At 36.7% G+C, this 14,955-nt stretch overlaps 1 protein-coding gene across 2 annotated transcripts in view; it reads right to left on the bottom strand.

The window, feature by feature from the left end:
* LOC139961367 (general transcription factor 3C polypeptide 1-like) overlaps positions 1-13,688 on the bottom strand; it is a 45,847-nt gene extending 32,159 nt beyond the window's left edge. Inside the window, exons 1-12 of one of the 2 annotated variants that reach the window (XM_071960511.1) lie at positions 13,531-13,688; positions 11,362-11,449; positions 10,910-11,127; positions 9,003-9,157; positions 8,037-8,277; positions 6,674-6,865; positions 5,709-5,846; positions 4,917-4,989; positions 3,802-3,908; positions 2,652-2,770; positions 1,625-1,761; positions 1,249-1,376 (exon numbers count right to left, since the gene is read on the bottom strand). In XM_071960511.1, the coding sequence (XP_071816612.1) occupies positions 1,249-1,376; positions 1,625-1,761; positions 2,652-2,770; positions 3,802-3,908; positions 4,917-4,989; positions 5,709-5,846; positions 6,674-6,865; positions 8,037-8,277; positions 9,003-9,157; positions 10,910-11,127; positions 11,362-11,416 (1,563 nt within the window). In that variant the 5' untranslated portion in view covers positions 11,417-11,449; positions 13,531-13,688. Of the gene's footprint in view, positions 1-1,248; positions 1,377-1,624; positions 1,762-2,651; positions 2,771-3,801; positions 3,909-4,916; positions 4,990-5,708; positions 5,847-6,673; positions 6,866-8,036; positions 8,278-9,002; positions 9,158-10,909; positions 11,128-11,361; positions 11,450-12,111; positions 13,507-13,530 lie in introns of those variants that run through there. The other variant, XM_071960512.1, reaches the window with a different exon arrangement.
* Positions 13,689-14,955: the final 1,267 nt, after the last annotated feature.

Below are 14,955 nucleotides of genomic sequence, written 5' to 3'. Positions count from 1 at the left end.
AAAAATGGTTGCTGGCATACCGTCATGCATATAATGTCTGGTGTCATTGAGTAATATTACATTATCTTCTCTTTCCATAAACATATTTATGTATAATACAAGGAAAACTCAAGTTCTCTAGCAGTTTACTGCAAACTTGACTGTAACATTCTTTAGCAAAGTGGAGCATTCCCTACAAAACACAATAGCAAAAAATCTAACAAATATGCTCAAATGACCACAAAGCCTAAACAACTAGAATATGCTTTTCAATCAGGTTTTATTTCTTGATAATTTGGGAAGAACTACTGTCATGGTGTTTATAAATTACCGACTTATTATCTTTCGTTTTCACCAGTTTCCATGGTGACAAAAAAAAACTGAGTGCTGAAGTCTTTACTAAAATTTTGGTAGTATGAAGAGATGCTACTTTATGCATCACCTTTTAATAGTCAATTTATTATGCAGAGAGTTTAAAATGCTTATATTTGAAAGATAAAATGTACAAGTTGGAGGGCCTGATGTTTGATCCTAGAAGGATCTTCTTCAGAGGCAGTAAGCCTAATACTTACACAAGCCTTTTGTAGTAGAGAAGTAGATAAGTCTGTTAACAGCTTTTGCTCTCTTTACTTAAAAAACTTAAACCCTTTTTTGTTACGATCATCAAACTTTTCACTTTTTAGTTACAGCTGTAACTACAACAACATTAACATGCAATTTGCTTCTAAAGGGCTCTTTATAATTATTGCATACCTAAGTAATGACAGAATAATATTCTTTAGGCAACTGAAGAAATATAGTACCAATAAAACAGAAGCTCACCTAGATTATAATCCTGATCAACGAACAGATCAGAGTCGGTGAATTTGATTGGTTGCATTTCATCACAAAAAATATGATAACTATTTTATAATCCTTGCAACAGGTAAAATGTGATTGTACTTTTTCTATTTATCTTTCAATCTTAGAATATGGACCTTTCAGTTCAAGTCTTTCATTTTTTAATATAAAATATATGAGCTGAATTTTGACACCAAATTTTATAACCAATACCAAAACAAAGGAAGCATCTCTTTGAAAAAAAAGTAAGGAAAGAATTGGCAAAAAAAAAAAAATAATAATCTTTTCCTGTATACAAGTTTGATATTATTTGATATTGTTGAAAAACATGAATCTCATATCGAAACACATTGTTAAAGCGAACATTAATCCTCACATAAATACATAAGCTACATCATAGAAGTAGTCCAATTCTCTCCCATTACAAACCTTTAGAAGTAAGTAAGTCCCCAACAAGATTTTACTCTCTTTTAGCAAAGAGAGCATCACCTGGCGTCTCTTCTCTGCTCTCGTTGCTGAAAAGTTTGTCGCCATTTTGGTAGCTGATGGCATCTTCTCTGTATGATATTCAAGACAAACAAGGCAAACATTTTACACAGAATAATTATTGCAAAGTTTCATTCATTTTTCAGTAAATTTTTGTCACAAACCAAAGGTATCAAAAATTAATAGGTTGTAAATTACCAACATCAAAGGAAAGAACGTTTTATATTGAAGCTAAATCTTTGGGTCCAAATTGATCTAGAGTATTAAAACTATTAAAAATGGTTTAGAGAATTGACCCAGAAGATTTCTTGCATTTTACCATCTCTATCTTGCATCTCCTTCTGCTCATCTGTTCTGTCCTCTGATTGGTCAATCGAAGTTGCTTCGAAGCTCTCATCTAGAGACGAGACACTCTCTTGGATGGTATGCGTCTTTGGGGGCATCAATGGTATGAACCTGTTCAAGTGAGATGTATTTATAAGAGGCTTTTAGCACTGCAAACTAATATTTTGCACTACAGCCTAGCCACCCCCCAACCCACCCACCCGTCTCTGCTCTGTCACTCTCCAATGACACATTCTTGTTCAAACATGAAGGAAACAAATATCACAATTAAAAACAGCTAGCTTCACCTCAGTGGTATTAACTTGTTCTTCTACTCACTATGGTGCTTCTACATATCAAACTTATTAAATTGAACCCATCATGTACTTTTTGAGTTATTTACAATGTTTTCAGACTTTGACCCCTGGTGACCTAAAAAGACCTTTAACCTCCACAGAAACAATATACATCTACACACCATGCAAACTTAAACCACTGTGTGCTTCTTGACTTGAAGTCTTTACAAGGTAAGGCAGCACACACACACACACATATTTGTATTACATTCATTCTGAGGACCCCATTGTCTTTTCCATTGTTCAAATCCACATACCCTAGCCTTAACAATGCCCCATACAATAGAAACCTTCCGAGGACGTGGTGATTCTTTAGAAATCACAATCGAGGACCTGAAATTCTTTTGTTCAAGTCCTCGGTCAGAATACAAAACAAACGCACACACACACACGCACACACATGTTTTTATTTCATTCAGACCGAGGAACCCATTGTATTTTCCATTGTTCAAATCCACGTACCCTAACCTTAACAATACCCCAAACAATAGAATTCTTCCGAGGACATGGTGATTCTTTAGAAATCACAACCGAGGACCTGGAATTCTTTTGTTCAAGTCCTCAGTCAGATAGAAAAACAAACGCACACACACATACAAACACCATCACCTTCTCATAGATTTCTTCTGCCCTCAGGAAGAAATAAAAAATACCTTTCCAACTTACCCCGATGCCCTCTGCTTCCCCATATCAATCATTTCAGCTTTGACTAACTTCACACCTTCCAATCGACGCATTAAAGTTCGAATGCAGTTACGGCTCAGTTTGAAATAGTTGGACAGGTCCTAAAACCACAAAAAAAAAAAAAAATTGAAATTTGTACATAAAACAATAAAGAAAGAGACATACAGCTCTGACATTTCGTTTCTTTTTTGTACTAACAGCAGTCAATTACCCATAATTACTACCAATTAACTGACCATGCCCCCCCCCTCCCTTGCCCCTCACAAAGAATGCAGCAACGTTGCATATTTAGTCCAATGAAGTATCTCTCCTCTACAACAAGAAAGAAAGAAAAAAAGGTGCAATTAACTGTTACCAGTAAATAAAATTAGAGTCATCTCCAAATTTCTATTGATTCAAAATTGGAAAACATTGTGCAGATGTTAGTTTGATTTGCAAGTAACAGATCCAGCGAACGGCAATCTGATGCTTATGTGCACAACTGTTCTACACTGTTAGTTGAATACCCCCAACTCATCAGCTTTCTTCTCACTGTGGATATAGCAGGGGTAAATGTCAACTAAGTTTTATCCCAAAAAACCTTTCTTACACCCAGAAGTGAAGCAGAGTGGGAAATCTGTGGTGTATTTATGACACATATTCTCCATATACATATTTTCCTTTTTATCATATTTTTGTTGGTTTATCCTTAAAATAGGACACATTTGAGATTTTTTTCGTTTGTTTGAGTCAACATTCTCTGTATTTTGAAAATTAAACCAATATGCAAATTGCTAGTAAGAATATTTGTTCTCAGTCTATAAAATGTAAAAAAATATACATTAATGGAGAAAAACAAAATAAAAAGCCACTTCTGCTCAATTGCCACCATGGCATCACAAACTCCACGGCTGGCATAAATTGTTTCACCAAAGTTTAAATATTGCTATCGACATGATACAAAAAAGCTGTTAGGATATGGGTCTGGACCTAAAGATCCAGAAAATTGCCATCAAGTTGTCAAACAAATGATCTACAGCCTATGGAATATTCCTTCAAAGACAAACAGCCAGCCCAGCTGAAAAGAATCCTGCATAAATAAATACTTACAATAAATACATACATACAATAAATAAATGTAACAAATACATACAGCTCTGGTGCATGCTTTGCCCTCCTCAAAGTACTTCATACAGATAAGTTGGTACACCTGATCTATTTGAGATCTTCCCTTGTAAAGCACTGTATCTTTGATGTTCACTGTGGAAAGAAAAATATGACCACAAATGAAAAAAGAAAATATTCTTTCTATTTCTTCTATTATTATTGAATAAGTAATTGAATAAGGAGAAATACCAGTATCATTTGATGACCTACCAGTCAGTGAAAATTTTTCTCTTTGCTAAATGCGATGACAGTAATCATAAATGGTGTTTTCAGGAACATATGAACATTATACTAATCATGGTTTGGACAAAAACTGGGAAGTGGAAGGCGTGCGACAAACATTTCAAAGTCCTTTTAAAATATTACAGACTTGGAACATTTAATGAAATTTTAGTTTGTTGTCTAATCCCGGATATTCAAACTGGGGCTCCCGACCATTTCAGTGTGACGAAATTGTTTTGAAGGGTGGCCTACAAAATCTGGAGAAAAGAAATATTGCCGATAATTCTAGAATAACTAAGTGTTAAAATCTTGAACATTCGGTACTTGAAAAGTTGCCGAAAATAACACTATATGTATATAATATATGCAACTAGGCACCACCAATCATATCAACATTTCTCAAAGGTGAAGGGGGATTCCCCCTCCCCATAGGCACCTTTCCCAGGCGACAATAATCGTCACTGAAGGGTCACCAAGCCGATGAAGGTGAAAACTGCAGTCACCAAGCCAGAAACCAAGACATTGATATAAGACTGAGCCATTTATTGCTATACAAGTGCAAAAATTGTATGAATGGTTTGTCTCATACAGGTACCAAAGTATCTTACACGAGACAAAGTTGAGAGCCGTTAAAATAGTTTCATTAAATTTGAACAATATATTATTTCCGAGCATCCTTCTGACAGGGAAGTTTCATTAGAAATATTGAAACAGCACAATACATACAACAACAGAATTTACGTAGTTGGGAGGGGAGGAGGGAGGGAGGGGGAGAGAGGGAGAGGAAATGCATTGTCTGGTCATGCCAAAGTCTATTTGCATATGTCCATGCTATTGGCTATAGAAAAATAACAAATTTGATAAAAACAAAAAAATTACTTTCAGATGTTACTGGCTCTTCTGTGTCTTCCTCATTGATACGGAACGGTTTAAGGAGTCTGATAACTCCAACCTGTAAAGGAAAAAAAACAAAATGTTCTTAAAACATGGAACAGAAATATGCATTTTTTAATATGAAGCAAAACCAGGGAACATTTGATCCAGTGTCGCATCACAGAAAACTCTCCACAATGAACAAATCGCTATACAATTCCAAAGATGTATAGCAGGTTTTTTGTGTGCATGTTTTTGTATTTTATAATACACAAATTTATGAGCCCTCAAAAACCATGACACAAACTTTGAACACCAACATATTCCTTGATAACCTCAGTGTGAAATGAGTGATTTGTTGAACGTCTCTCGATGGCCCTGGAGTCAAATTGAGGCAATTCATCCTGATAATCTTCATGGGGAAAATTCCCTTCTGAAACTAAGAAATACCTTAATATCTTACTAATCCAGGTAGAGAATAGGTGCACTTCCTGCGATTGTGCAATCGTTAGTCCTGATGAAAGATTAAACATCATTGGCACAATGCCAAAAAAAAAAGCTGTGGCAGCTGCCAGATCCCCTGCAGCTGGGCTGACTCGATTTGAAACATTAGAGATTATCTCTGTTGACCAATAGTGCTTACTGTGTGACACTACTGAGCACAAACATGTCCTCCAAAGCCTGGCCACAGTGGTGCTGAAATGCCCCCCCCCCCTCCACCCATACCACTCCACCAGCATCTGACTAATGACATTTGTGCCTAGATGGTCTGACGAAAAAACAAGCTGTGGTACGTACCCCAATTTCTACATTTTTATTTGCCAGGCGACATTTCCTGTATCCCGTGGCGACGCTATGCGGGAGAGTATATTTCTCGATGTAGCCCATGGACTTCATTAAAGCAATGTTCCTTCGAAACATGTCCGGGTCCACAAGCTGATAACATTGACAAACAAGAAGGAAAGAACCAACGGCCACTATTAATTCAATCGTTTCAGATAAAATGGCTTCTGATTTATTGGAAAAGTTAGCAGACTGTAACGAGTAAGATAATCGTGTCCAGCAAATCTCAATTTCGATGGCTACTTGACTGTGCAAGCTTTTATAATTACATAAGTTAATTGCCATTTTAATATTCAAGGTAAAACAGTGGTGCAGGGAGCTGAAATAATTGGTGACCAATAATTTATAGATATTACATCAATATCAGCATATATAAAGCTCACTTTAATATGTGCAAGCATAAACCTGCCAACTTGTTAAGGAAATAATGATACTTCTCTCAGGAGCATAGTTTGGGCGCATAGCCTGTTTGATAGACAATCGTAATAAACATCGGTTCTCCACGATTACGAATACTTGGCGATTAAAGAGACTTGGCATCATTTAAAGTGAACTCTACTTCAGGGATGAACAAATTGCTACTGATACATCTGGTATAGTGACCAGATTATTAAAACTGTCTGAGAATATTTTTTTAATGGTATTTATGGTCCTTTTTCCCCACTTTTAATACCTAATGAAGCTCTATAAATGTTTTACTTGCTACATCACTGAATACTGCTAGTTCTCATTCTATTTAAACTATCTAGTAGGGTTTCATGACCCTATTCCACTTCCTAAGAGGTCGAATCAAGTTCCTACTGCAATCGTCGTGTACAAAATTCTATCAAGTATTTCGTCACGGATATTTCCTGGCCCAAGCGAGTTGAAAATCAAGATCAAATCCACTCAAAAAATGCTACTTTAAGGGATAAGCAGACCTGGTGTTTTTCCAAGACGTAGGCCCTGGTGTCGGTGAAGGACGCCATCCAATGTGCGGTGGCTTCCAGATATTTGCTGACATCCTCTGACATAAGATCGTACCTGCTGTGAGGCTGATAGACGGTTTTGCTCTTCAGGAAGAGTAACTTAACTATCGAGAATGGCTTTGGTACCTCCTGCCTAGCAACGGACTGTCGGCGAAAAAGTATCTTAATTTAAAATTTGCAGATATAAAAACAAAACTTAATGATAAAGTTAAATTTTGCTTATGAGCTTTACAAACACTTTAGTTTTATGCAAAAAGTTTTGCTATTCAATATGTTTTTCCAAGGGAGTAATTCAGCTTTGTTTTTCTGTTGTTGAAACATTTTGTGCAACAGTTGTGACAGTATGTTTGAGATTTGCTTAGAGCCTCCATGATAAAGAGACTTTGGGACTAATCACATGTTTTAGGTACAGTATCTAGACATGTCCAGATCATTTGTGGCCGAGTGGATAAAGGCAGTGGCATTTGAAGCAATGAGGCTTATGCAATTGGGAGTTTCCGAGTTTGATACCCCGGCCGGGTCAGAGTAAGGTGGGTTTTTCATCGAGAGCAGTCAACGGTATTCCCATCTGAAAAGACTCTATATTGAAAAAGATTCCAAATTTCAGTTAAAATGCTGGATTGGAAGACACCCGACGTGTAAGTTGTAATCCATAAGCCCTTGCAGGTTCCTCTCACATTTGTGGTTGCTGAAGCTTTGTAAATATAACTGCTAATTATTATTATTATCATTATTATTTGTCGTGGCAGCTTCCACCACAGAGAAGGTACCTTCCAGTTTTCTGTGACCTTACAAACATGGCAGGACTTTGTTGAGTAAATCTGTATAATTGGAAGTTGCAGCTTGTTATGCTTTAACCCTTAAAATAACTTTCCCATCCCTCCCTGCCCCCCTAACCCTAAGGAGTTACCATAAGATAAATGATGTCAAATGATGTCAATGTTTCAGCATTTCAAAAATGTATATCTTTACATATAAATAGCCAAATTTTCTCTTGCAACTGCCCTGCCACTTTCTGGGTTGTATTGAATGAAATTGGATCCTTGGTTACATGGTGAGAGAAGTAATGTGGTGGTAACCACCCCTCCCCCCACCCACCCTTCCATTTACCCCTGACAAAGAAGTGGTAATATAGAAATTGCCACCAACTAGGGAATAGATATCTCAGTTGATAGAAGACAGGTCTTGTAACCCTGAGGTAGGTCACTGGTGTGAAACCCACTCTAGCCAACTTTTCTTTGCTCTTCCCAAGTTCAATCCAGCAAAAAAAATAGCAGATAGCACATATTGAGAACTGGTCAGTAATGGAACTGACCTGGAGAGTAATGATGCCAAGCCTGGACAGGTGTTTACGATAATAGAAGCCCATCTTGGAATCGATCTTGATGTCCTTCTTGCTATCGGACTGGAAAGCTCCATAATGCCTGTGTCTACCTATCCACTCCAGAAGTACATAGACTATGTCGGAGAGTTGCTCCGTCTGGCAAGAATCGGAACCACAGAGCGCCCTCAGTCTAATACTCTGCGACGCGACCAGGACTAGAGTGTCCCCGTATCTGGCGAACAGAAGAGAATAGCAAAACTCATTGCATGTGTTGCCAGATGACTTATTACATATATAACAAGGTGGTGTGTCTTTCAGCTATGTGACTTGAAAATTCCCGTGGTTTAGGTGAACTAATTCCGCTTGACCGACAATAGCTAATTAGTTTCCATCCAGCTGCAGCACACTGTGTCTTTTGAATATTCATATAAACAACAACAGTACCCTTTTGGATTATAGTCAACACCATTTCTCCTCAACAAATTTATAACACATTATGACACGTCATTTGAAGCGACAAAGGCTTCATGTTTTCCCATCGAGTTTTGCATCCGAGTAACTGACCTAATGGTCACTGTATTTGACTCAATAGTCCAGCCAGTTTGGTTGATGAACCTCAGTCGTTTAAAGGGTCAATTCCTCAAAACTTGAAAGTGCTGATATAAATACTTGCTGGACTGTTAGCAGTGTTTTCTAATGATCTACAATAAATGAATATTCATTTTGTGTCTAACCACATACTTGAACTCTTCTGCGTCAAAATCTTTTTAGTGTCATCAAATTATTTTGATATATTGAGAAGTAAAGTCCTAAACTAAAATCCAGAACATAGTAGACTTTTGATTGAAAACCTGCTTGTATCTGACTAGAAATTTCTTCAAAATTTCTTTAGAAAAAAAATTAAGTGAAATGCTTTGATATATTTGACCATAACCAGAAGTCAACGAGAAAACAAACTTTTGAGTGACTTCTGCCAAAGTCATCTTTAATGTTCCGTCTGCTTTTCGTATATCCGCAGTGACTTCTTTTCTTGTCAGGAAAGTTGAGCAAGAACCAAACACTTTATGCTTTGCACTTGAAATTACATGGACTGGATATGGATTTTTGTAGTCCTACAAAAAGAAAACAACAAAAAATTAATTAAAATAAAATAGGTCTTGCAAGTTGCTTCCATTGTTTTCATTTTAGCGTTAAAAGCTTGCAAATAATTATAAACAAAAGAAGTTAATGCCTTACCTCATTGAAATGAAGTCATAATAAAATGCATAATTCTGTGATGGATAAAGGTTTATGAAGACAGCAACTGTTTTTACTTTTTAACAAAATTGCTGTGTTCAATCTGAATTTTAGAGAAAGCTGAATTTTTTGTCTTATTTTATCACCACATCAGCAAAAACAAATCACTTATTACAAGATATCACAAGCTTCTGGCACGCTTAAAAAATTTCACCCCAGCTTTACACGTGCTTAACTTAATTAAACTTTGTGTCTGCAGATATTTCAGCTTCACCTAGACAGTGTTCTGTACTGGTAAATAAAATTTCATAATTAAACAAAATATCTTTGTAGCTGAACTTCACTGTGTAAAAAAAAATTCTGCACATGTGAGCCACAACTGCATCCAATGAAATATCATTTTGTATTGCAAAAACTTTTTCAAAACTTTTTAGTGTAATTTTTTTTTTTAAAGTGAAATTTATTAATGCATCTGGCAACAGAAATGTCACCTTGACAATGAGCCATTTTTGTTATAATGTACAAGACGATGTAACAATTGAGGAAAATATAATATTCTTATAAACACATTTCATGAAAGTTTACATGAAGAGAACATTCGACAACTAAACAAACATTCCAAATGTGTCATATTTCTAAGGTAACTCACCAACAGAATTATGAATATATACAAATAAAACTTTCCTCTTTTATGACAGTGACACAGACCATCTACTATGAACCACTTCCAGGAGAAAGGAAGATTTTATCTGGTAAGCATAGTTTTACATTCAAATTACCATGTCTAGGGCCAGGGACATGATATTGAGATGGTGTTTCAACTTTAAAACATTTCTCTAACACATGGTACTTTGCATGAGCCAGCAATGTTTCAAGTTTTCTTGTAGCCCTAAATAAAGCTCAGCTGTTTGCAATGAGTAGAACATTTTTCAAAATCATCAGTTCATGTGATTCTATATCAGTAATATTGATTACATGTAAAAACAAAAATCATATAATCAATCTATTACACATAATCTATTATAATTATAATCAAAATAAATCAAAAACTGTTAGCAAACTGCTTATCCACTAATGAGCCTGTATAAGAGAATGTGTAAAAGTAAGTGGGACTGACGTTTTGATCTTAGCAGGATCTTCTTCAGAGGCTGAAAGTATTCAGCCTCTGAAAAAGATCTGGCAAAGATCGAAACATCAGGCCCACTTACTATTACACATAATTATAATCAATCACAGTCAAATTTGTTTACTGTTTCATTTTTACCAGATTTCAGTGTGCACTGTAGAGGCTAGGCCATTTTAACAAAAGCCCTGAAAATGCTGGATTCCTACCCTCACATAGGTCATAACTTTAAAAATTGAAATCTATCCTGAGAGATCCATTCACAATAAATATAAAATTATATATTTCTTTTGATTCAATTTCAGAATTTATTCTCTCACATTTATTCAAAAGTCAATACAAACAGGTGTAATAAATGTATGGTGTAATAAATGTATGGTATATATACCAAATATACACCAATACCTACAATGGAAACTAGAAAAACAAAGGTTGTTTACAATCAAGCTGGTCAATGAATACTTTTCAAGAAAAAGGGAGAAAAAACTCCATTCGTGTACAGTACCTCCTGTTTGACTTGGATGATACCAGTAACTGGGTCTCTGTGACGAATTTTTGCCGGAATAGTTGGCAGCTCCCTTGCTGAGGGAAGTTTGTAGAATTTCAATTCCATGCTTGATGCTAAAATAGTCCAAATAGCCTCCGTTGAGAAGGTATCAAGTTTAAGATTAAACTCTGGTTCCCTATTCTCAAGGCGCAACCATAATGCACTCAATGTGATGCCTGTTGAAAAATAAATCAATCCAAAATAAAATTCTGCCCCAAATGTATGGTTTTCTTGCAATTTTTATAAACAAAAAATGTAAAAGTTTCTCATTTTAGAAGAATCTTTCTTGAGAAAACTACTGTATTTTATTTTTATACTTTGTATGAATCATTTACTGCTACATGTCAGTAGTAGTCATTTGCAAGGAAAATTCTGTCCGTAGGAAAAAAGTATTGATAAACACTTCTTACCATCCAAGCCCTCCAGGGCAACTTCTTCTATGCAAATTTCTTCAACCTCATCCATGATGAAGAGACTGGATCAAGCTGAAATTGAAAACTGAAAATAGAAGCATATCAACATTAATTATTAATTTAATTAATTAATTACTTTTACATTCTCCAAAGTTATCTTTTATCAATAAGAACATATTTGGCAACACTATAAACAGGGCCCTTCATCAAGCCATGTTTAAGTATCCCTGAAACATCACAACTTTTGTGGGATCACTACGACACCATCCTAAAACTTACAATTGGTATTCGCAAAAATTTCACGTTACATTCTTCAAAACTACTGTAGGCTGGTAGGCCTTCCACAATGTTCAATACAATACTTGGGATGTTGTGTAAGATTGAGACATCTTTCAAAAAAGTGTGGTCATGAGAATAAACACTCCTAAAAAGAGGTGCCATTTCTGTTCAGACACACCACCTCTCTAAACTATCCCCGTCTGAACATGCACAGAGTAGCAGATAAACAATTCTACCTGTAATATTTTTCATTTATCTTGGCTAGACCTAGTAGATGGAATTTTCAACAAAGGATTCCATCTTTATGTAGCTGCCAGGTGAACAAGCAGACTTGCTTTACTCTCCTTGTTTTACCACGAGACTCCCAGGTTTTAAGGCAATCCTACACTCTCCTGATTTCAGGTGTTATCTCCCAGCAAAATTAGTTTTCTAATTTGTTTTTTTCTAAACTAGGATTCATATATTTACCTGCATTCTGGCCTGTAGTTCTAAAAATCCACTTTGCCTTTTCAGGAGATAATGATGAAATGAGTATATCATTGTGTCCATCAGCGATAACATCAGGAATGAAACTGCATGTATACATTTTTTCTGTATGCATAATTTTGTTTCCAAGTTTCACTGACTTTTGGTTCTGTTTTGTTGACCTTGGCTTCTGTTTAGACCATAACATTGTTTGTATGTCAATATTCAACTGGCAGTTTTTTCTTAATATTAATAGGTTAATTTTTATATAGATCTATCTTGTTGAACTTTCCTTCAAGTAAGATGAGGAAATCCCATGGTTAGCAAGCCAACAGCAGCTCATTTGAAACCCTATCCAGACGAGTATCATGGATGAATACCGACTTTCATGATGCTTCTAGTTTTGATGAATGCTTAGAAAGTAACACAGCAAGTGTGAATACCTGCACCCACTCGTACTTTTGCGACCACCATTAATATCCCCATCTGGTGGTTGAAAGTTTACCTTAGCATCTGACCACTGTCATGAATAATGATTGAGGTGTAGACATCCACATTCAACATCATTGCAGTGCAGCAATGGTGAAAAAAAGTTGTTTAGAAATCCCACTCCCCGATTGAAAAACCAGAAATACCAAATCCACGGAAAAGTCCGTTGAACAACACTGCACAGTAGCAATTTTGGATAGGTCAAGAGAATCTGGTTCCTGGGAACGGTTTGAATCGCGACATCTAGATCTACAATACACTGTTACCTAAAAGCGAGGGGTGTTGTATTCTCCCTGCAGCTGAATAACTAGGGCTAATTGTCCAGCAGTCGGATAAATATCACAATAAATATCTGCTTATTTGCAGAAAACCCTTCAACTCTTAAATCCCACAGAATATGACCAGAAGTCCCTATAATATACAATGTATTTTCGGTCTCGAAAAGCACTGTGTGTGTGAGTTGCAGGGTATTCTGCAATTATTCTTGAATATCTTATTCACATGGTAGCCAGGGGAATAGTGCAAATCTTAATCAAGCTGCAAGGGAAATAGCATGATGCCTTCCCTTATTTGTCAGATGTATAATGAGGCTGTGGATAACCTTATATGACTTTCTCATACAAATGGTAAAAGGTCATAGAATTGCTAACCCTACAATTCGGTTAGCTTGAGAATAACATTCCGCGTATTCAGGCGTCTGTCGTGTGAATAGGTGTGACCCTATGTTAAATGGGACCTTACGAATAGTTATCGCAGAAGTGTTACCAACCATGTAGAAATCAAAACCTAAGCTGTCCCTAAGCAGAAGTTGATGAGTACTGCCACCATTGGCCTAGTGTGGGGATTCACCTAACTTTCACTATGTTATCGACACTAACATATTAAGCGTAAAGTAATGTTATAAAAACAAAACCAAATGCCGTGGAAACATACGTGTATCTTTCCAAAGTGTGTATCACTGTTTGAAGTATTTAACAGGATCAACCATTGCATCCAATCCCTCGCATTCTGTTTCTGACTGAGTTGATCCAATTAATCGTCAGCCAGCAGTTGTCCGTCCCTCCACTATTTTTTAACTGTGCTACCTGTGTATTATGGTAGCATTAGCTTATTAAAAGCACCATTGACATACAAACTAAATCATAAAAGTAATGGGGTCCCCAAATCTAGATAGAAGTTCTCACTAGCTAAAACGCTACCCATCACTGGATAGCTGACAGGTTGGCCATTCATGGCACCATTAATTTTCCATATTGAGACCACACATTTCTATTTGCCATGAGAGCCTGAAGTTCTAGTCACTAGTAAAGCAAACCTCTTTACTCAGTATAGTGAACAATTTTCGTACGCTGCTCCTGGGAGGCCTAAAGTGGTCTAAACTTGCCTAAATTGACCCAATTTTTGCACCACATGTACTTCCATTCATACTCTTTAACATGTAAGCCACAAGTTGGGTGAATGGTTTAGAATCTAATAGGAGTATGCAAGGGCGGCGGAACCGGGGGCACAGGGGGCACGTGCCCCCCACCCACTTTTCCTCAGGTTAAAAATGTGCCCTTTTTCTACATAAAAATTGAGGTGTCTCAAGTTAGCAAGAGGCCAGGGAACCAGAATGAACACTCGGGAAGGGCCGTTTCCGGCCATCTGACGGGTTTGTAAAACCAAAAATTATCTAGTACGCTCCGCGCCAACCGATGGTGGCGCTCCGCTCAGATAGTCGTGCATACAACTGTGCAAATCCTGGCTACGCCGGGAATTTTAATGAATTTCTGTGGGTCAAACTCAAATTTAGCTATCTCGAATAGAACAAATTTGTTAAGATATTAACAAGAAATAAACTCTAATTCGGAAGATTCCTACATTAGCAACTAGCATGATTTCCCCTCATTTTGTCTCAAAAGAAAACTTGATGCTTGTTTCCCTATTTGCACATTGGATATTGCAGTGCTAGTGTGCATATTTACCTTTGTGGAGGGGGGGGGGGGGGCGTTGATGGAGTGATGTGTATACACAAATAAGATAATACAATAAGAGTTATAAAGGGTACTAAATATAAGGCTGCATCAGTCCAATCGAATTTCTGCAAAGTGCCCTTTGATGTCGGTGCCCCCCCCCCTAGATTAAAAGCGCTTCCGCCGCCCTTGGGAGTATGACACCTTATGACGGGCCATTTGTAACACTTTAAAGGATTGACGAAAGTAATATTTATCAGGAAAATTGTTGAAAATGTTCTGAATCTTTATGCGAAACCACATTCTCATAGCAAGTTTTGTTGCGAAGATATATATTTTTCAAATATTTGTGATATTTTGTAAATGTATCTAACAAGGGCCGAATGAATGATTTCATCAGGCATTT

The sequence above is a fragment of the Apostichopus japonicus genome, chromosome 20, assembly GCF_037975245.1.
Source record: "Apostichopus japonicus isolate 1M-3 chromosome 20, ASM3797524v1, whole genome shotgun sequence".
NCBI classification, from domain to species: Eukaryota; Metazoa; Echinodermata; class Holothuroidea; order Aspidochirotida; family Stichopodidae; genus Apostichopus; species Apostichopus japonicus.
Note: the sequence above shows the minus strand (reverse complement) of the source record. Positions and strands in the feature narration are given on the sequence as shown.